The 21473-nt window shown below is 42.9% G+C and overlaps 1 protein-coding gene across 3 annotated transcripts in view; it reads right to left on the reverse strand.

Moving 5' to 3' along the window:
* The window catches only part of PRKG1 (protein kinase cGMP-dependent 1), a 523526-nt gene that overhangs the window by 133418 nt on the left and 368635 nt on the right, over positions 1–21473 (reverse strand). For all 3 annotated transcript variants that reach the window (XM_050898610.1, XM_050898609.1, XM_050898611.1), the window contains one exon: positions 1587–1664. In XM_050898610.1, coding sequence (XP_050754567.1) covers positions 1587–1664 — 78 coding nt within the window. The remainder of the gene's footprint in view (positions 1–1586; positions 1665–21473) is intronic.

A 21473-nucleotide genomic window follows, 5' to 3' on the forward strand; every position in this document is an offset into this window, starting at 1 on the left:
GTGTCTGTTGTATTATTTTAGCTCCCTTTTTCTGGCCATCAGCCGTTATAGTAATATAAAGTAGCAAAGGCCAGGGATAAAGCCAAGGAGCATCTCAAGCAGGACTACAGGGCTCTGGAGCAACGGCCAAGGGCATGGGTGGTTTTCTCCTCCATCCTGCAGGCGAGGTGTAAGGGCTTGAGGAGGTGCAAGACAACAACTGGTTGCCCAGCTGGTGTCAACAACAGGGATATGGTTTTTACAACCAAGGGACTCTCTTTGGAGACTGAGGACTGCTAGGAAGGGATTGGGATCCACCTGACCAAGTGGGGCAAAAGCATCGTTGCCAACAGGCTGGCCACCATGGCAAGGGGGGCTTCAAACACTCAACGGGGGCGGGAGGCACACCCTCCCATTATTTTTGCCCATTAAAAAAGGGTAAAAAAAAAAAAGGGGGGGGGGATTTGAAGTGTGCATCATGGTTGTCCTTATTCTGGGAGAAGAGGAAATATTATTTCTGAGTGGAGGGAAGCGAAAGGGCATGAGGGAATACCATTGAACTTGGATTTCTGAGGTCCACGATTATCTTAATTTCAGAAACTTGTCCATGACTATCTTATTCATCTGAAAAAGACCATTTTTTTCTTCCGATGAAGACCGGCTCCCAGAGATAAGACAGTGGAAGATGACAGTGAAAATCTAGTTTTAGTACCCGAGAGCTGACAGCTGCCTCAGGAGACAACCCAACGGCGTGTACAACCCCCACACTCTTCCTCTGTGGAGGCCATGGGGGTTTGCTACCCTTAATTACGCAAGGCCAACGTTAATATGTGCCTTGGTGCAAACATCAGACCCACGAACCAGGAGGCCGGGGTTGGCCTACTTTCAAGCATATTTATCCATTTGAGTTTACTTTCAATGTACCACATCTCATCTGCAGTGGGAAATCACTGTGTATTCCCTTGAGTATCTCCATCCTCCTACATGGAAAGAAGCCAAATGTTTCTCAAGCGTAATAGTATTAGGCCAGCTAAAAAAATAGTAAAAAAAAAAAAAGTTGAACGGAAGGAAAAAACTCATTCTCTAAAATCCCATCAGGATTTTATGGGAAAAGAGGTCAAAAAGCATATTTTCCCTGTGAGCAGTGGAACAGAAACTTAGACCTTTTTTTCTTCCCCAAGGAGAGAGCTCAGACTTCTCTGGCTTCCTATTATTTAATTTGGAGAAGCTGAGAAGCGATAGCCATGGGAATGAAGTCTGGAAGTCAGCCTTGTAAGAGGGATAACTTAGCAAAGAAAACATTGAGTATTGTAGGGTATACTGTTAAAAAAAAAAAATTGAGCTTTTTGGTCATTTACTGAGAGACTCAACAACTGTTTTCAACCCCAAAGTGTTCACTGTGAGCACATGTGTAGAACAGCATGAGATCTATTTTTTCCCCTTCAGGCCACTCTTCCCTACAGATACAGCGCCAAGAAGTTTAATTAAATGTCAAGTGTTGCAACATTTGTGCCTCGGGGAAGGGAGAGAGAAAGCGCTGGCTGGCGCTGAATTTCGAGAGCCATCGTTGCCATCATCCCATTTGCCTTCGAAGGGTGTCAACTTACCTTTCCTTTGCTGATTATAAAGAAAGTGTCCCCTCGAGCACCTTGTCGTATAATATACTCTCCGCTTTCATAGTGTGTCTGTGAGGGGGGAAAAAAAAAAAAATATTAAGATGAACAAACAGACTCGGAGACTGTTACTCAGCAGATAGTCTGGCAGTTTTGCAAGATAATGCTTATGGAAACATAACCCTGGACCGATTTTACCCCAGTCTGACATTGGCCGTGATATAAAAGTTGTCCTGTGTCAAGGAATATAATAATTAAAATGGAACCGTTTATGGCTTGCCCATTTTTCTTCTTACTGTGCTAGTGCCAGCTTTTGCCCAGATGAATTATCCTCACGGCCCAAATCCATTTACACTAAGTAAACCAGACAGAGGAATTTTCAACAGAGAATATGGTACATGAACTAAAGTGCAGTAATATGTCTTTTGTAAAAACAGTTCTCTTCCTTTTTTTTTTGTTGGTTTTGGTATTTTTCCAGCTTTGCTAGCAAGGGCTTTGTTCAACAAATAATTTTTGCTCTTCTCCTCTTATTAAAGTAGTTTAATTCGTCTTTTTTGCCTTATTTCGTGGAATATTCCTTGCTAAATTTATGTCACAGCTTATCAATACTTGCATCTAAACTTAATAGGATAGCTTCATCCCTTGTATTACCCCATCAAAATCAATACGCTTTTATACTTCACCAAAACACATAAAAGCCAATATTTTCTAAATAAAGACTCTACATTCACATTTAGCCCCCCCCAAACCCTGGCATTTTCTTCAGAGATGCTCTGCTCCCTGCAAATTCAACAAACATCAGTTCGATAGCAAGCAGAGACAGGGGAATGCTCAGAGCTTCCCACCCAACATCTTTACCTACATCTCCCACCGGACAAACGACTGCTGTTTTTTTTTAATCAAGCCCCCGCAAAGAGCTGCAGGCATCAGGTCTGCTGTGCCCCAGCACCCATTTGTGACAAAACCTCCCCAAAAATGTCCCGTGCTCTGCCTCGGGTGTTGTTTGAAGCTACACTAAAGCACAAAGCCCCAGAAAAGACCGCCACATCTTTTAATCCCAAAGGATGGCTAAACCACAGCAAGGATGGATTTGAGCTAAGACAGAGGAATTAATCAGAATCGTAGAATTTGGATAAGCTTGAGATGTTTTCTTTCAAGGGTATTTTATTGACCTGCTTTTATTTATTTTACGCTCAACCTTTTTGGTGCCATCTACAGACTGGTAACAGACTCCAACATGAAAATAAATAGGTAAAGGCTCATGTAAACGCATCTGAGAAAAACAACTCCTTGGTTTGGGAGCGTTGGGCATATGGGGATATTAATGAAAAGTAACTGTCCTAGGAAAAAGAAAAGATAGCTATGTGAACTATAATACAGAATTAATTACGTTAGTTCTTTAAAATACATATCGTTAGGCTGTGGGTCCTTACACCATCCTAGAAAAATTCTGGGCAAATAAAATCAGAAAGTCAAAGCAGTATGTTAGTAATTAATACTCTTCAGACTCTCCAGAAGATTAATAAATTAAAAAATAAAGTTCTCTATCAGAATCACAAATACTGAATATTATTGCGTCAGTCTTCAGAAAAGGGACCAGAGAAGGTGGGTCAGGAAGACTGACTTGTGGGTTGCCCTGAACCTGAACGGGCTCCGATGGATCTAAAAACCACAGCATTTTTCCTCTTTTCATGTGCCAGAATGGGAAGAGGAAAAAAAGCCTGGAGGAGACAGCGGACACAAACTCGCAGAGTTTTACTTCTTACGTGGGGTGTTTCTCCACAGTAGATTTTGAGGATGCACATTTTTGAGCATCCAGGTTGAGACTCCTTGAAAGGGCCTGATTTTAGAAGGTGTTGGGATCATACCCTCTCAAGTGGAATCTCGTAGGCACCCAAAAATCTAATGATTGAAAATACTGCTCAAAAGGTTTCCAATTTTAGTACGGGCAACCTATATTCATTAGACATATTAAACTGCTCCTGCTTATATGACACTTGTGCAATTTTCAGCTGACAATGCCTTAGAGCTGACCCTGAACTTCTGGCCAAATAACACATTCAACATGGCAAAACCTTCTTCCTAAAAGGCCATTTTTTGGTCTTAGTCACCAGTTACAACTGCACCAACCACTTAGCGCTGAGACTCAGTCCTGCTGCCGTATCTGATTCCTACCCTTGAGTCCTCCCAACCTTCCCACCCATGAGTCCTCCCAACCTTCCCACCCAGGCTTCCACACAAGGAATGGAAGGAGAACAAATCTGAGCTTTGAAGGATCTGAAGCTGCCTCTTACTTTAGCATCTCTTGCCTAATGTATATATTTTTTTTCCCTGGGCTCTAATCTCATTCAAAATACTGCAAGTCCTTCTTCCAACATTCAAATCATATTCCTTTAGTCCCTCCTTGAATGCCCAATCACGCAGAGCTTTCGCTTGACCTCCTCCTCATCGGCATCTCTCTCCGTGCCCTTCCTGCGGTCCACATCTTCGTCTTTATGTATTTCAGCCCATTTCTTTCACAGCTAATTCCACCTGGCCTTACCGCAATTCTTCTTGCTTGAATCAACCTGTCCTTCCCCATCCTCTAACAATGCTCTTCCTCTTAAATCCTCCTTTTCTAACACAAATCCACTCATCCGTGTGCTTCACCCTTCTAACCAAATTATTTCTGTCCGTTTAAACTGAAAGCACTGTTCAAAGCAGGCAAAGTGCGTAAGTGCTCGCTTACGACACATGCAAATAAAAATAATTACAAGCCTCTTGCTTTCAGCCGGCCACGTGTAAGGTAGCAATACGTTCTCAGGTACATACGGTATCATTATACAAAGTCATCTGAGGAAGCGCTTTGGTAAATGCTGCACATATTCATGATACAGCTGATTTATATTTTAGCAACACAAGCTCCATTTCACCTAGAGAAAACCAGTCCCAGAACGATATGAGGAAAATCAACAATTCCTATAGCTTTACAATGGTGTGGTGGCACATACAAAGGAATAATATTTGAATTAAAATCACAAAAAAGAAAAGCAATTAAGCAAGTGGGTTCAATGTGTCTTTACTAGCTTCAGACTGACCCCACTGCTTCTTCTGGACTTGCATTTGCAAGATTAAATTCAATGGCTGAGCTCTAGCAAGCTGTTGGAAGCCAGACTCTGTTGAAGGGGATCCTTCTGATGGACACAACAACAATTTGTTGGCATCTTCTTAAATTCTAGCTTCAAAGCCCTGTATGTACTGGTCAAAGAATTTCCAGAATGCCTTTAAAACAGGTAATAAATATTTCTATCCCACCTTTGCAGGCGCAAATGAATAAAAAAATTATGCAACTAGTGCAACACCCCAGATTTGGGCTTAGAACTTGAACCTTTTTGTTTTTTGACTTTTCTCCCAAGAGAAAGGGACTCTGGACAGAATACTGTATTTTCAGAGGCAATACCAAAGATCAGCGATGAAAGCTAATTTAATATCTCAGATAGATTTCACTGAAACCTAAGCATCGCATAGGTTTTTGAGCGTACTTCTTAAGACATAGCTCCTTCAGGCCACAACAAAATTAGAGCAAAACACAGAAATTAATTCCTAGCTGGAAGAGTTGACCAGACTATATTAACTATTCTTACATTTTCTTCTCTCCAGCAGAAAACCGGAGCTGAAATCCAGCGTAAAAATGGAACGGAGAAAACCCGAACAGAAACGCAGGCTGCAGAAGTACAGCTGTATGACCTGCCAAGGTCGAGATAACCAGGCAGCAAAGCTAATAGTTACACGGGTCTTGTGTGTGCAGGGGGAAAAAATAAAAGGTTAGAAGCTAAGGCGTAGAGGCCCCAGTTTGGCATCAAAGTCTGAGAAAGTTGGCGCTCAAGAAAACAGCGATGATAAAACCGAGAAATTACTGCTGGGAACGCTCGTATACCAGCAAGCCACAAATGTATATTTTATAAGCTTTGGCAAATGGGGATAAAGGCTCAGCTTCAATGAATTATAAATGCTACAAAATTTAGAGCATTTGTCATGCTAACTAGACTGTTGTTTTATAAAGTAACACCGGGCCCTTAAGGTACTTCTCTATGGCATGAGAGCTGCTTTATCACCTCTTGAATAAGCTCCTGGCCCCCTAGTACGCCATTTTCCTACACAATAAAACATTTTCCCAGTCTAAACCAGTAAGGGGTTGCATCCTTAGCAACGCAGGGACGTCCATGGGAATGCAGAGCGCAAGCCAAGCTTGCAACCCAAATGCTCATGCATTTATCAGAGGATAGTTCAGTGCTCCAATAAGAGGCTTCTTCCTACGAAAATAAGTGATAAAATAAAAATAAGAGATTAAAAAAGACAGTGTCTTGGTTTTTCTGGGTTTTTTGGCACATGCAACACATCCAAAATTAAAGATTGAAGGTTTCCCTACAAAGCAAGTTTTAATTCTTCCATTAATATTCGTGGCTTTGATTTCAGTATCTGTCCTATACATGGTTTAACTCCTATCCTATAAGCATTTAAATACTTGTAAAATAAAGGTTCCAAGTCTTTCCAGTGGAGCTCAACTCTGAACTCAAAGCCACAGCATTATATTTACAGAAAGAATGTGTCAGGCAGGGAAAAAAAATAAAAAAGGGAAGGCTCTAATTAGCTTTCTCAGGCAAAGAAGAACAGGTCCTTCACCAAAATGTTCTAATAGGAAACAAACCCGAAATATGTATAAGCAAGAGAAAGTTATGTATGTATTACATAAACTCAAATTTCCCTCAAATCTACTTCATCAACACCAAGGCAAGCCTGACAGGAGGAGGGAAAATAAAAAAAAAATGAAATTAAAGAGCCAGCCCAATTAGTATTTCAAAGTCCTTGGAGCGTTTCTCAACTGCCGTAAGCCAGCACAGTGTCAGCGGAGTGGTCCAGCACCTCAGACCAGCCCATCCTCTGACCCCTCAACCTTTATTTCTCTATAACTCCTTTTTTTTTTCCCTTGCAAATTCTGCATAATGCCAATTTGTTAATTCTCGGATCCTTGCCTCAGACAACTGCCAGCTTTTAGTCTCTTGTACAGTGTGAAATAAGAGTTTTCAGGATCAGGAGCACCCTTATTTTTAACAATACCTGGGATTTTTTTCAAACGTCTTTTGTGATTAACACAAAATCAAGGAGCTGAACTAATAGCTGTTCTTCATTAAAAAAATCTAATTGGTTTGTTACAAACTAATACAGCATACTAGAAGACATTTGCAACAAGGAGACCTGTGTAATCATCTGTTTTCCTTTATAATCCTCATTTTCTCACCAAGAACTTAAAGGGATCATTGAGTTTGACCAAATCACATTGAAAAAGGGCTAGATCTCACCTGTGGGAGCTACAGCCCATCTGGGCAACTCCTTCCCTTCACGCTTCTATATCACATAACATCATGTAACATTAGGAAGGCTGGAGAGGATAGGTTTAAATAGCATTTTTGATGGATTAGGGGGGCAATGCACGGCTTTTGAACTGAATGAAACTCAAAGGAAATTTAAAACAATTTCTAGGCTAGACCTGTAAAACTAGCATGAAGGTTTCTGGCTAGTCCATCTTGTTGGCCATCGACAAGCTAAGAGCCATCCCAGTGACACCAGTGACTTGTCTGTGCTCCTGGTGCAGTCCCATTTTAGGAAGCAGCAATGGGAAGAGGCTGTCAGGTCTCATTTCTGACCTACCTCCAACCCCAGGTCTCCGAAAGGAGCCGCTTATGATACGTGGTCTCCTCAAAAGAACCGCTCGCTGGCTCTGCTTGCTTGCGTGGCTGGCCAGGTAGGTGAGCAGAAAATAAAGCATTTCTCCCAAAGCATGGGAGACCCACACGATCTCTCACCCACTTTCAAATGCGAAGTAAAATATATCAACTTAGATCGCTATGGATTGATAAATACTTCCCCCTCCCCATATAAACCAACACCTTGATTTAAAAGCAATTCGGACAACGCAGACAGAAGAGCAGACTCGCATTTATCTTGATTTTAGGAAGAGCAAGAACTTCAACATCTGAACGGGGATCAAGTAGTGAACACTGCACCTTGCTCCCATCCTTAAGCTCTCCATTGCCATCAACGTTACCATCATCTTCAGCTACTTCAGGTTTTAATACTTAGGGTGAAAGCCTAAGCATGTCTAGAATATAGTTGAAAGTGGAAAGGCATACTAAATTGACACTACTGGAGTGAAACCACAGAAATCAAATTTCTTAGAAAAATGTTTCTCAAATATAAATGAAAGCTGTTTGGTGGGTCCAAGCTAGATGTGGATATAGCGAATATCCAATGTACATTGTACATACTGAAATCTAGGTATCAAACAGTCAGAGCCCTGTATTAACTGTTACCGTCACTCCAAACTATCATTTCCCCTTAGAGAAAAGATAAAATTGAAATAAAGTTGTTCAAAAAAACCAAACCAAACCCTAAACAAGGCCAGTTTCTATGCAACACCAGAGCCGCATTTTAATCCAATGCATGTACTGGTCTGTGTCTAAATGGCCTTCACATGTTTAGGTTCAAATCAACCTCAGCATACAGAGAAGCTTCAATCTTTCACAAAATACCTTTTCCAACCTAAATTAACGCAAGTCCTGGAAGCTCTTCCTCTCTTTAAAGTCCTCCTATGTGGCCCATCAGCACAAGTGCCTCTCTCCTGGAGATCCCCAGCTTGCCCAGTAAAAGCAGCTTCTACAAAAATCTTTCCCCCCGCCCCTTTCTTCTATTGCCAATTTTACGTAAAGCTAAGAAAAAATCCTAGCGCCAAGGGGAAAAATGTGTTTACTCAGTGGGTTTGATAGGGTAAGACACTGATAAGCCTCCCTGATGTGCTCAATGTACCGCACAGAAGAACTAGCAGAGACACAGAGCACCCCTTGATCGAGTCAGATCATGCTCTAAAAACAAGTAAATACCCTGCTTTATAAAATCCTCCATCCCGTGCAGAATGCCAACGCGCCGCCCCAGCCTTGAGTGGAGAAACACCCCATGTAATTAAAGCTCTCTTGAGAACTAACTGGATTTTTATGAGACCAACCTTGCGTTGAATATTGACAACATTAGAAACAGTGAGGCATTAGCTGCAACAACAAATAGCACCAAATTTTGACAATAACTGCTTTTTTGAGTCACTCTGCTCCCCGAGACCAAAACCGCAAGTCCTCCCCAACCAACACCTCCCACTGATAGAAGACCCAAACGAATGGGCTTGTCTGAGCACAGGTACAAACCAGATCGGGTGCTCTCAGTGATCACCCGATACCAACCCTCCCAGAAAAGTTATTTGTGCAATTAATTTCCTCTGCTAGCCATTACACAAGTATAGCATCACACACTGCATTTGCTTCCTCCTTCTTTTCTTCTTTGTTTGCAACGGTGCCATCGTGGCTAGAACGAGATGCGGGTGTTTGAAATCTGAATTTCTGTACCTCCTCCTTCCCAGAGAGGTTTCTATCACAACCCTCCGTTGTGCACGGAAACAACTCACAGCTCATAAACTCACAGTATTCCACTACCTGGAGGAAAAAATCAGCGTTCTTACTTCCCAACGCTATACCTGAAGAGCCAAAACTTTGTTTGGTGGGAGCGGCCAAAGCAGAGCAGCTCAGATGGACACCCCTCCAAGGCTGGCCAGATGCACGCACAGCATCTGAGCACTGCGCAGGAGCTAGCCTTGTCCCACCATCACCTGTGCCAACCACAAGAGCTTCAGACGCCTTGCCCTGCTTTGGGCACTCCTCGCGTGCCACCATGTTGCGACGAAGTCCTCCTCCACAGCACGCTAGGGGACACCTCACCCACCGCGCAGAGAAAACATGAGCTTTGCAACTTCAGACACCCATGTTTGGGTGAAGGCTTTGGTCCACTGCCCTTACTTTGTCAGTCGCCAGCTTCAACTGGAGCTTCTGTTCCCGATCACCATCAAAAACTGAGAAGCTTTTAAAGCCCGACCAAGTGTTGGCACAGGCTTCATGGAGAAACCTTGATGCTGGAGACCAACCCAACGGTTAAACTTCAGAAAACCTCATTTTTCCTCCAGCTGGATGCCTTTGACTGCTGTGTTTATACTGAGAACATTTAGAAAAAGCTGGAAAACAGATTGTGTGTTTGGAATGCTACGTAACCTGCGTCAACCGTGGCGCCGAGAGGCCAAAAGCCTGCCAAAGGTCACGTCAGGGGAGCAGAAACACAAAGGTGGCTTTGAAACGAGGAGTTTCACTCCCTGCAGCCAGGTTTGCACCACATAAACCAGCGAGGGTAATACAGGTTTGATGACAGTGCTCAATGTATAATCCATCTCCCCCAAGGTGTATTTCAAAAACAAAAAAACAAATAAAAACAACCCATCTAAATATGTTATTTTGCTGGCGGTTTAAAAAAATATTCACAGAACCATCAGCAAAACTCCAAACACAAGCAGCTTTCAAAATACTTTTGTTTCTGTTCTGGACTTTATGCCTTAAACATTTTTTCAAGTCTGAAATGACAACAACAATGTTAACAAAACAGAATTTAAAAAAAAAAAGGTTATTAGCTGAAAAATGCTGCAAAACCAAGCAGGTTAATATTGGTCTTCTGTATTGAATTCCTTAGGAATCATAAAACTTTGTTTTCCTGGTTTTACTATGTGTCTCACTCTCATAAATTATCTAAAAATGCTGCTCCTTGAAATAGCCAAAGGGCAAAATTATCATATTGCGGTCCTCTCCTCATTTATCCTGTGAAACGAAGCGCAGTGGGTGGCTCTGATTTTTTGACACTCGACACGTCTCAATATCCCTCCAAACAGCAGCTTAACTAAAGCAAGTGGGAAATTAAAATCTGAGAAAGATGCATGGTTGCTGGGAAGCGAGGGTTAACTCATGCCTTTTAAATTCAACAGCATTACGGAGCACAGGGTTGGGAGAGCAGATGAGGACGGATAAACCCAAGCGACGGGGGATGCCGCTGAGCAGCTCCTCCCATGCCCACCCGCCACCATACCTCGGGGGATGAGGAAGCGGAGGCTGGCCCACGGTGGGCTATCACAGCAGGAATTACTACGTTATCAGCACACCTCCACCATCCCAAATGGTTGTGAACTTGAGCTGGAAACCTGTGGATGACCCTACGGCAACCTGGGGTTGCAAACCCCTGTTTTTAGATTCAGCTGGCTCTAACCGAGCTGCAGTCTTCCGCAGGAAATTTTTCTCACTAATGGATTACAAACTTACTCTTCCTTCTTAAAAATCAAGCCGTTTGAATTCAAACTAGGTATTTGAAGATATATTTTAAAGTCAAAGCTGTTTTGTAATAGTTATAGGAGACTGTCGCCTTGGTAAAGCCTTGTGGTGAACATTTTATTTGTACTGCACTGATTCACTGTGGCTTCTTAATGGACTGTGACAGCAAAGAGAAAACAACATGCTCCTGGGCACGTTTTGGACAGGCTGGGTGTCTTCTCCAATTGTGGTCTCTTCTGCAGTTTACAGGTTGCTTCCAATTCCTGCGAAAGCATCCCCTGAACAGCAATAGTCTTAATGCACCTAAAGGGACTACTCGCGTCCGGACGTTCAAGTCCAGTGTATGGAAGAATACAAATCACTCCAAACGGTGGGTTTATCTGTCCTCGACTGAGGTTGTCTTTGCATCCTCATCAGATAGGAGGTGAGGATCTGGTAACAAAACAAGTTACAAATCAAACAACAAGGAGCAACTGGTATGCTAAGAAATCCCTTTTCCTTAGACTAAAAAAAAAAGTTGATGGCATACCTCCTAATATCAAGATATTATATCTGCTTCTGAGAACTCAGTCACATTGATTTCTCCAGGTAAAAGGAATATAACAGGATGTACAGGAGCACCCAAAGAGATATATTCAACAATTATTTCGTTGAAGCAAAAGCAAGTACAGCCTACACCTACTCCACTGGGTACGAAACGAAATGAATAAAACAGCAGTCCTACAACTGTCCTCTGCTGTTTCTGAAACGTAAAGATGCGATAAATGTTGCTAATTTGAAGTTCTTTGGTTAAATGATTGCTTTAATTTCCTGGTTGTTTCTTTTGGGGTTTGGCACTACTGTTCCATGAATCTGAATTTCACCATGCTGTGCAGAGAGCCAGTGGGGAGGGAGCATGCGACATGGGTAGGGATGGAGCTGGGGCTGGCACCCTCCTTCTCTTCCTTTGTCTCAAAGCCTCCTCCAATTTCAGTGTCCCACAGACATACAAGACATCCATGAATCGAGCTGGAACCGGTCCTCTCCCATACGAGCTGCTGGGTGGTACCCACCAACACTGCTGGGGACAAGGCAAGACAGGCGATGGAAATAAGGTTATAAAAATGGAAGTTGTGGAACAGAGAAACTCAGCATACTCAGTTTAGAGCAAAAGACAATCTCCAAACTGTGATTTTTCCAACTCTGACCAGAGCTCTGACGACTCCTTATGTGAAGCTGCCGGTCCTGAAACACAGGCTGAATTTTCACCATGAATTCAAGACTTTTGCATTGACCTGTAAATATGACATTACAGTTGTGATCATTCAGGAGCTTCCTGAAGGTTGACTTCTCGCATGGGAAGAAGCAGCAGCGCCACATCTCTGGCATTTCCACAACCCAGAGCACACAGCTGATCCATTTGGTTTCCTTTTACAGCATAAATTCAAGGTCTTCACACCAGAACATCCAACCTTAACGCGACTCTCCTCATGGTAACAAATAATGGATAAATAGGACCACTTGTAACTTTTGAGAGATACATACTTACACAAGATGTATCAGGTTTGACACTAAACAAACATGTCTCATCAAAGAAGTCCCCTAAACTAAGCAATACTAAGGAAAAGGGAATGAAATAGGGATAAACTTCAGTGGTATCATCTTCTAGGCATGAAAAACACAACATTGCCTTTTTTGCTCTGATTTTATCATCTTTCTTCTAGATGCTGCTGGACTTCAACCCAGTGCTCATGAAGTGCAATTTTCAGGGATACAGAAAAGGCAACACAATGTATAAGGGACCACATTTGGCAAACGTTGGTCCAGGTTCCTGCGTTCAAAAGGGAAGACGTGCACAAGATGAAAGGAGCTTTTCGCTCTTTCCTCTTCCCACTCCTGAGCATCTTCCTCACCACCCAAGGTGGCGGGCGGCACTGTCCTGTGCTCCCCGCGCCTTTTTCAAATGAACAATTTTCTGCTGGAGCAGCTTCTCTCTTTCGGACTCCTCGAAAGTCAGCACAGAGTCCTGTGGTGAAAGGAGGCTCATCCATCCCCTCCCATATAATCATAAGGTTTGCTCAGCTCTTCCTTTCTTGGAACCTTCTGATCTGACATGACTAAAGATCTCCTGGGCAGGAGGCAAGTCCTGCTGTCACCTCCAAGTTTCTTTCGCAGCCCACTCTCAAAACCAACATTTTTGAGCAAACCTGAGCGTGTTCAGGGACTCTTGAATGCCCATGGGACTGGCTGAACAGCAGAAGCTGTCCTGTGTAGACAAAGATTTGTTGAGCTTCAAAGATTTTTATACAGCCACCTCTAAGACTAAAGGATGTTGCAGAATATCAAGCAGATGATGAGACATCTACAGACTGTCAGCCAGGATGATTTAGACTGGACGAGCCCATTAGCGTTTGTAATGAAGACCTGAGATACAGTTTTCATTCCTAAATGCACCGTCCACTTTTAAGGGAGAATGAGGAAGAAAGAGAATCTTAAAAAAGCATTATTTAGTTTAATGCATTATTGCTAAAGAAATCGCCTGCCTTAATTTGCTCTAAAAGTAGACACAAGGCATTAGAAACCACATTGTAAATCTCGTTCCATCCCCCCTGTTACTGTAACGCAGTCTAACAACCGGTTTTGGAGAGCAATCAGGCTTCCTAAGTTGCAAACAGCCTGGGAGGCCACCACCTCTCAGCTACTTGTTCTCCGCTGTGCTGAGGCAAACCACTGTTTCGCTGTTTTTGTCCGCAAAACAGATCAAGTCGTAAAACGCTGTCACCAGCTGGTGCAGAGGCCACCGCCGTCCTGACCCCCAAGCCTGACACTGTCCCTGCTGCCCCCCTCCAGGTCAATGACAGCTTCCTTGAGCGGGAGCACGTAGGGCAGAGGTTCAAGAGATGCCCAAGCTGTTGCCTGCAACCCAACATCCTTTTATAAAGTCAACTTGTAGGAACATAGCAGAAGCTCAGAAGTGCTAATTTTTGGAGGCGCAGCCACTGAAAGTGGGTTGTCTATCCATGTACATACACAGCAAAGATTGACATGAAAATATAAGAGGAGAAAGAGGAGACAAAGTAGATGGCAGCTGGTGAAAAGGATGACTGGAAATCCTGATGCTCTTGGAGAAAGACCACATGTAAAGATGCTCAAAGGATGAGAAAGGGTGAAAGGAAGGATGGGGGGATCAGAGAAGGAAGCTCAGCCCTGCCGTCTGTCCGGGTTTCGGCTAGGACAGAGTTAATTTTCTTCCTAGTAGCTGGTATAGTGCTGTGTTTTGGATTTAGTAGGAAAATAACGTTGATAACACACTGATGTTTTTAGTTGTTGCTAAGTAGTGCTTGTACTAAGTCAAGGATTTTTCAGCTTCTCATGCCCAGCCAGCAAGAAGGCTGGAGGGGCACAAGAAGCTGGGAGGGGACACCGCCAGGACAGCTGACCCAAACTGGCCAAAGGGATATTCCATACCATATGACATCATGCCCAGTATATAAACTGGGGGAGTTGGCTGGGAGGGGGGATCGCGGCTCAGGAACTAACTGGGCATCGCTCAACGAGTGGTGAGCAATTGCATTGTGCACCACTTGCTTTGTATAGTCTAATTCTTTTAGTATTACTATTGTCATACTATTATTATCATCGTTTTTCATTCCTTTCTATCCTATTAAACTGTCTTTATCTCAACCCACGAGGGTTTTTTTTTTTCCCCCCATCCCAGGGTGGGGGGGGAGCGAGCGAGCGGCTGCGTGGTGCTTAGTCGCCGGCTGGGGTTAAACCACGACACCGTCACACATTGATTTGGTATCGCGAGAGGCCACCAGAAGAGATCAACTGCAGAAGTGCTGTCAGTGGGGGAGAGCTTCATTTCCTTAAGTGCAAAGAAACAGGAAAAGAGGAATAAAAGTAGATTAATGGGCAGGACGATCTTCTGAGAAGAAACAAGCATTTCAGGAAGATGAGAAATGGAGGAAGGAGAGGATGCTGAAAAAGCTGGAAAGTTCAAAGAGATACAGATGGGGATGAAGAGGGTAAAAGGCCAAGACAAACCTCAAAGATGATGAGGGAGAACTCAAGGAGAGGTAGTTCAAGGATTAAGAGAGCACAGAGATGATACAGGTGGGTGAGAGCAGCACACTGGGACAGGCTACGGAGTAATGGGAGAAGAGCTTTAGCAAAGAGGGTTGCTCAGGAAGACGAGAGAGGAACTGATATAGAAAAAACAGGATTTATTTCCATGAGAGATGACGGTGATAATGAGAGCCAGCAAATTAGTCGGGTGAACGCTGATAGTGGCGTTAGGCCACAGATCAAGCCGTCAATGAATTGGGGTAGAAAAACCAACACTTTGCTTGCTAGCTAAAATAACAACTGCTTCACAGATAATCGACATGAAATGTGGAGAATTAGCTGATAAGTAATTAGAAAAAGGATACCTAGGCAACAGAATGGAATTAATTAATCAGTTACCCTGACTAAAAATTAGCAAAGAGTAAAATCAAGTAAAATTAAGTTTAAAAAAATATATATGTATTATATAGCAAGTTGCATGGGGTTGATGCTGACTTGGTGGGGGTGGTGAGGGGCAATCAAACTGCCAGTTGGAAATGGGAAGTATTAACCTCAGCAAAAAGTTTGCATGCCCCTGCCCAGTCCCGCACATTCAATTTTGAGTATAAGCTCTTGTAGGGTTGAAATCTCTATCTGAACAACCCCCGTCCCATGCCATTTCCAGCCTACTTTCAACATTAACGCGCCGCTGTGACTCAGATTGCTTCATTTCAATAGACCGTTCAGGAAGGGAAAGGTGCTTTGTTTTTTAAATACAGAGACTGAAAGGTCTCCGTCAGCAATACGACAGCATATTGACTTTGACAGCTTTGTTTTGAGGAAATACAACCAGAAACAATATCGCACTACGGCAGTGCACCATAAAACGTCTCTCCAATCGCAAACAACTTAAGTATAGGGGTTTTTAATTAAATTTCATTGGAATGCAAGACAAGTAGCTGCTCTTCTCTCCTTCTTTCCTGAATAGCTCTGATTTGTTTTTCTCTTCATAATGGAAGAATGTGTGTGGAACACTAATTTCCCTCCGTACATCCAAAGACCGGTTCCACAACTATTAAAATGGCAATCAATTCCTTGCAAAAATGAAATTGGAAGTAAACAATGTAAATCAACATATTTGTTTCGTATATTTTTCTTAATTTGCTCCAAATTTTGTATGCTTATTCAGACAAGTTATTTGCATTGCCATGAGGATCCAAAGTAATTTTCTAATCTATCACGAGGAAAAAAAAAAGCATATTAATTGAATATATACAGCCACTCTTCAAGTAACCTGCGATGAAATATATTTTCTTTTGGTGGTCTGAATCAAAAAGGAGACTCTACCTTTCCAAACGCAAATGCACTTCAAATTGTCACTACAAACCAACTTCACTGGAAGCAAAATTGTGAAAAGCATTTGATTTAGCCAGTCTCTACAGAGTTTTACTGAAACAGGTAATTTGCCCAATTCAAACACCTGAATTCACCAGTTGCTTCCAGTTTGGAAACTTCTTTAGGGCTTTGTGTAGGTGACAACCAGTTCTGACTTAACACGTGAGCCTTGCAAGCACCAGATGAATTAAACACTATCACAGCTTATACTCCCTTTTATACCTCCGCGGATTTTGGCTGTCGCTAGAAAATATTCTCCTTTCCCCTCGATTTCTCTCATTAACTGCACAAAGGAAAAAAAAGCCGAGTTTTATCAGCCTGCATGCATACAAACTCAGACTCCACTCCCAGTCTGCCAACAAGCACTCTGGATTACAAAGAATTTTGGAAGTGAATTACACTGGAGTAAGCAAGATGAAATGTTTGCCTGAAATATATTTATTAAAGCAGCAAGTGAACTTTTCCTCTGAGTGTGCAATGAAATGGGAAAACCCCAAAGCTCTATGATTTTAAACAGTAATAACAACTTGTCGCAACGGAAATAGAAGTTGCCTTGAGCCATGCACCCTAACCTGGGTTGCAACTGTCTTCTTGACAAGAGAACTTGTCAAATTCAGACAAAAACTGTATTTTAATATAGAAATACAAAATATCCTCCCCTAAGTACAGAATTCAGTATTTATTACTGTTAATATAGACTTATTACTGCTAAAATAGGCTCATGCAACTCCAGCCACATCAATTTCAACTTTGCTATGAAGCTGTTACAAAGAAAATTTTACTGGACCTTTCTACTGCCTACAACTTATTCCAGGCTTTTGCGCAACTAGTAACGAAACACGAAGCTCTAAGAAAAAAAAATTATCACATTATGAATTCAGAACATGGTGAAAGTTTAGGTTACTAAAAGATAAAGCACGTCAAGAATTAACCCTGCAACAGTAACATCTTCATCTATCTCTCACACAATGACCAGACATATAAATATTTGACTGACTGCATCTATTTTGTGCTTTAAAGCAGCTTTTTTTGAGTATATCTTAATATCAGTCCTGAAAAGAAAACCAGACCGACACTGGGAAATGTAATCTAGGTCAGATTTTTGGCACAAGACGCAGCACTGCTAATGGACAGCTGACTATTTCCTTACCGGGCAAGGACAGCGCATCGATCCAGAGATGACTTCACTAGGGTTTTTTTTTGAACTCCAAAGCACAGAGAATTATATCTTTTGTGGCTTTCTCTGTGAGGAATTTGGAAAGTTACAATTTGGATTTACAAGCGGAAAAGCGTGGGATCGAGTCTTACTGCAACAGAGATGGGATCACCCGTCTTCACAGTTAATAAACCCCACTCCTACACAGCCAAGGAAAACCTTCACCCTGGTGAAAGAACAGCATAAAACTACGTGCTGGTAACAGCCATGTTATTTACATTTCCCGGTCTCTTACGGCGGACAGAAATCAGAAGGGACAGGAGAAGGAGAGCACATCTGTTCCACTGATGCCCGATTTAGGACATCAGTATTTTCCACTGCAGCGGTATCATAACTCTTCCCAGCAATGAGCTATTCTTTGCACTTGTCTTCTCTCTGAATTACCAATAGAGTCAGTTATTTTCATTTTATATGAATTTGGAGATACTTTGAGTCTTATTTTTCAGCACAAGTGTAATGTTGAATAGAGGAAGGGCATCTGAAGGACACAGATCTTCAGCAAGACATCCCTTCTTGCCTGTTTTCCATGACTTCCAGGCGAAGAATGAAAGACAGACTTGGTTGATCCCAAGAAGCCTGCGGCCGAGCGGGAAGCTGAGTTTCAGCCCTTCCCAACATACAGCTGGCTTTCAGGGGGGGTGTGTGTGTGTGTGTGTATTTTCCCCTCTTTTTGGGGATGCCCAAACACGCAGCGAGCTGTGCTGAGCTCAGGCGACCTCCTGACACCCCAGCTGTGCACTGGGACCCAACTGGGGGAAATTCAAGGATGAACACTGAAGCAGCCTCTCTGCGCTACGGCCCCTGAGCATACGGCAGCGTGACAGCAGCTAATATTTCATTTCTGATGCTAGGCATCTGTTACCAAAGCTGCCAGCTGCTGATGGAGAATCAAATGACTCGAGAAGGGGAGCAAAGTGCTCTTTAGTGCGTCTAGCAGGAGGCTTTGGGGACACGCAAACCCGACCCAGCGCGCTCTGACCCTTCACCTCCCATCTGGTGTGTAATACCAGGGACAACGAGCATTTACCCATTGCAAAGCTGGGTCTTCTTCTTGTCCATAATGCACCTCTGAGATCTGACTACAAGTAATCTTATGTAAAAAAACATTTTCAGAAAAGAATAGCCGACTTCTTCACCGGCCCTCATGTTTGCAAAACTCTCCTCTTTTTTTAAATGGGAATAGCATTAGTTTTCCTGCCATGCCGGCAAGTTAGGTCTGAATACTTTTAGTATTTCCACTTGATAGAAAGCAATGAAGGAGTGACCTGAGCTGACTTTCAATGGTGCGAACCTGTAAATCCCACCTGGAGTTCTTGGTGGGCATGTACTACAGGACCAGGCTTTACCTTCACCTTTCCGAACCCCTCACCAGCGAGGGAGGCAAAGCAGCCAAGGAGAGGGCATCACAGCATTAAACTATGTCAGTCCCAATTCCTTAGGCTATATTGTCCTTAGGCTATGGGCTACGCTAGCCATTCAAGTTGCCTAAATAGCTATTAGGCTGCTTAAAATTGTACCAGAGAGTATATAAACCTAGACTCCGCTCCGAGGTCAGAAAGATCAGGTTAAATACCCCTTGCTGTATACTAGCAATACTGCATTATGCACAGTCCAAAATGATACATATCTCTATTTCCTTTACATTGTCTTTTAAATTCTTGGAGAAATACACATTTTTCTGATCCAAGTACGCATTTCAGAGGCTAATTTCTCTGCTATCATACTTAATTGCTATACGTTTTGACAATGAGATTTTTTTTGATGGAAGCCCACACCCTGATTTCATTCCAGATATCCATTATCAATGCCAATTGGCACGGCACCGGTGCCGCCTTCAGCTCTGCAATACAGGCAAGGATCTGCCAGGAGCCAGCAGGTTACAGAGCCCGTCCCAGTCCAACCCTTCCTTCAAGGTAAAGACGGATCTATTATGGAGATGCTCCAAAAAAAAGGTACTGAAGACAGATCTGTTACAGGAATGCTCTACAAAGAGGTTCACGTCCAAGCTTAAGTTACACAACTTTTGGCGGCCTCTTGTGACAATGTTTTCAGATTATAAGTTTCCTCCCTCTTCTACTACTACAGGGTCTGAAGCCATATACCCAAACACTTGTGTATGACCCCCAAATACAGTCCCATGCTTTTATTTCCATAATCCCTGAAGACTTCAAATGAGAGGAAGACGTTCCAAGCTGTGCTCAACTCCCTGGAAGCTGTGAAGATTAGGAACGCATTTTTGAATTTCATGCCTTCTTAGGGTCAGAAGGAACCATCTGAATCAACTCATCCTCAGAAACACATAAAGCCAAACCCCAAACCCCCTTCCTCTAACCTGACAACCCATACACAGTCAAACCAAAAAGCTTCTCCTCCAGAGAGACACCCCATTTCCACCGAAAGGCGGCACGGGAGGAGGACTTAGCCATTACCAAGCAGTCTGTCCTAGCGGCTGCCAAACTTATTGTATCACCAGGGAGCCCTGCAGTCACCCGTTACCGCTTCCGGCCTCCTGTCCCCTCACGAGCCCGATCTGGCAGACAGGATCTGACCCCTACGGCGGTAAGAAATTCCACTTTGGGAAGCTTCACGGGAAATTCCCTACTAAGAAGGACAGAAAGCCACAAGGTATTAAAAATGTAAATAAGAAAACTTATCTCAAATGGTGTTTTGCTGCATTCTGCGCAGTATGGAAATAAGGCCATTTCAATTTTACCACATCAGTAACTCCATTTCTAATGTCTTTCTCCCTTCCTCCAGTGGCTTAGTCTTGTGGTTATCTATTAAGACATCCAGTGCCTACTATGCCATGGATTAAGCGGAAAGCCATTTCATCCTATCATAAAGACACTTTTCAATTACTATTATTACAACTTGGAGATACTGCAAATCATGCACCAATAGTGGGAAATAAGAAGTTAGTTCAAAAATGTATCCCCAAGACCTTAATTGAATGTTTAATAATATAGAGGCACAAAAACGAAAGCTACTCAAGTGAGTGTGAGCAAGTTCATTTCCCGAGGAAAATAAACTCCCTGAAAAAGAAACACCTGCCAGCCGGGCTGTATTTTGAGAAGCCACCAAGGTCTGGGGACGGGAGGAGGACCTCTCCATTTTAATGCTTGATCTTTTGCCTAGCACAAAGCTGGGATTTAATGACCGGCTCCATTACTAGAGGGTCTTCTTCAGCTGGTGCAGGGAGACTCAAAGCTTGATGTCCTGGCACCATTCCTTGGGTGGCCACAGGCGTCTCCACGACCACATCTACTGGTTCTCTTCATTTTTCCTAATTAATCCCTGGCATGACTTGCTCATGAGGCTACAGCCTGCAAGCCAGCCTTGTTCAAAATGCCAGTAGGTGTCACTGTGGGCAATGGGATAGGAGAAACCAGCAGAATAGAGTTTGATTCAAAGGGAAAACACCCATCAAGTTAATTAATATTTGGTTTTTTAATATAATTGCTAATTATATTTTTCTGCTTTTACAGATAAAAGTGCATTGTCTGCGCCTCACAGATAAAAGGAGCTTTATTAGAAACAATCCACTTTTTCTGCTTCAGACCATTCAGTGTTAAAGACTGGAAATCACGGAATATTTTCAAGTAAGCACAAGGCTGGATTTTGTTTCTTTGGTTCACTGTCACCAAAATTAGCCTATACATGTACATATGTATGTATTTAACTAGTGATATGTGGGTTAAAATTAGGGTTTTTTGGAAACTGCTATTAAAATAAACTCCCGAAAGGAGATGCTCAGCAGACCAGAGACATGCACACTCTCCCTCCAGGCTTCCCGTGAAGCCAGCGCAGCAAAGCCAAACCCTCAGCCTCCTTCTCCCCCACGCTCGCCCAAAGCCGTGGCACTGAGCAAGTACCTCATCAACGGGGAGATCCATCCCGTAAATCATGAGGTGGCTGAGAGAGCTCAGGCTGTCAGAAAAGCTCCTTTTTAATTCTGATATCAGGCCCTGGAGAGGCTCCATGCAAACCAGGCTGCTAGTCCTGAGCTTAGGTGGCTGGTGC

This window comes from Gymnogyps californianus, chromosome 6 (genome assembly GCF_018139145.2).
Source record: "Gymnogyps californianus isolate 813 chromosome 6, ASM1813914v2, whole genome shotgun sequence".
Classification (NCBI taxonomy): Eukaryota; Metazoa; Chordata; class Aves; order Accipitriformes; family Cathartidae; genus Gymnogyps; species Gymnogyps californianus.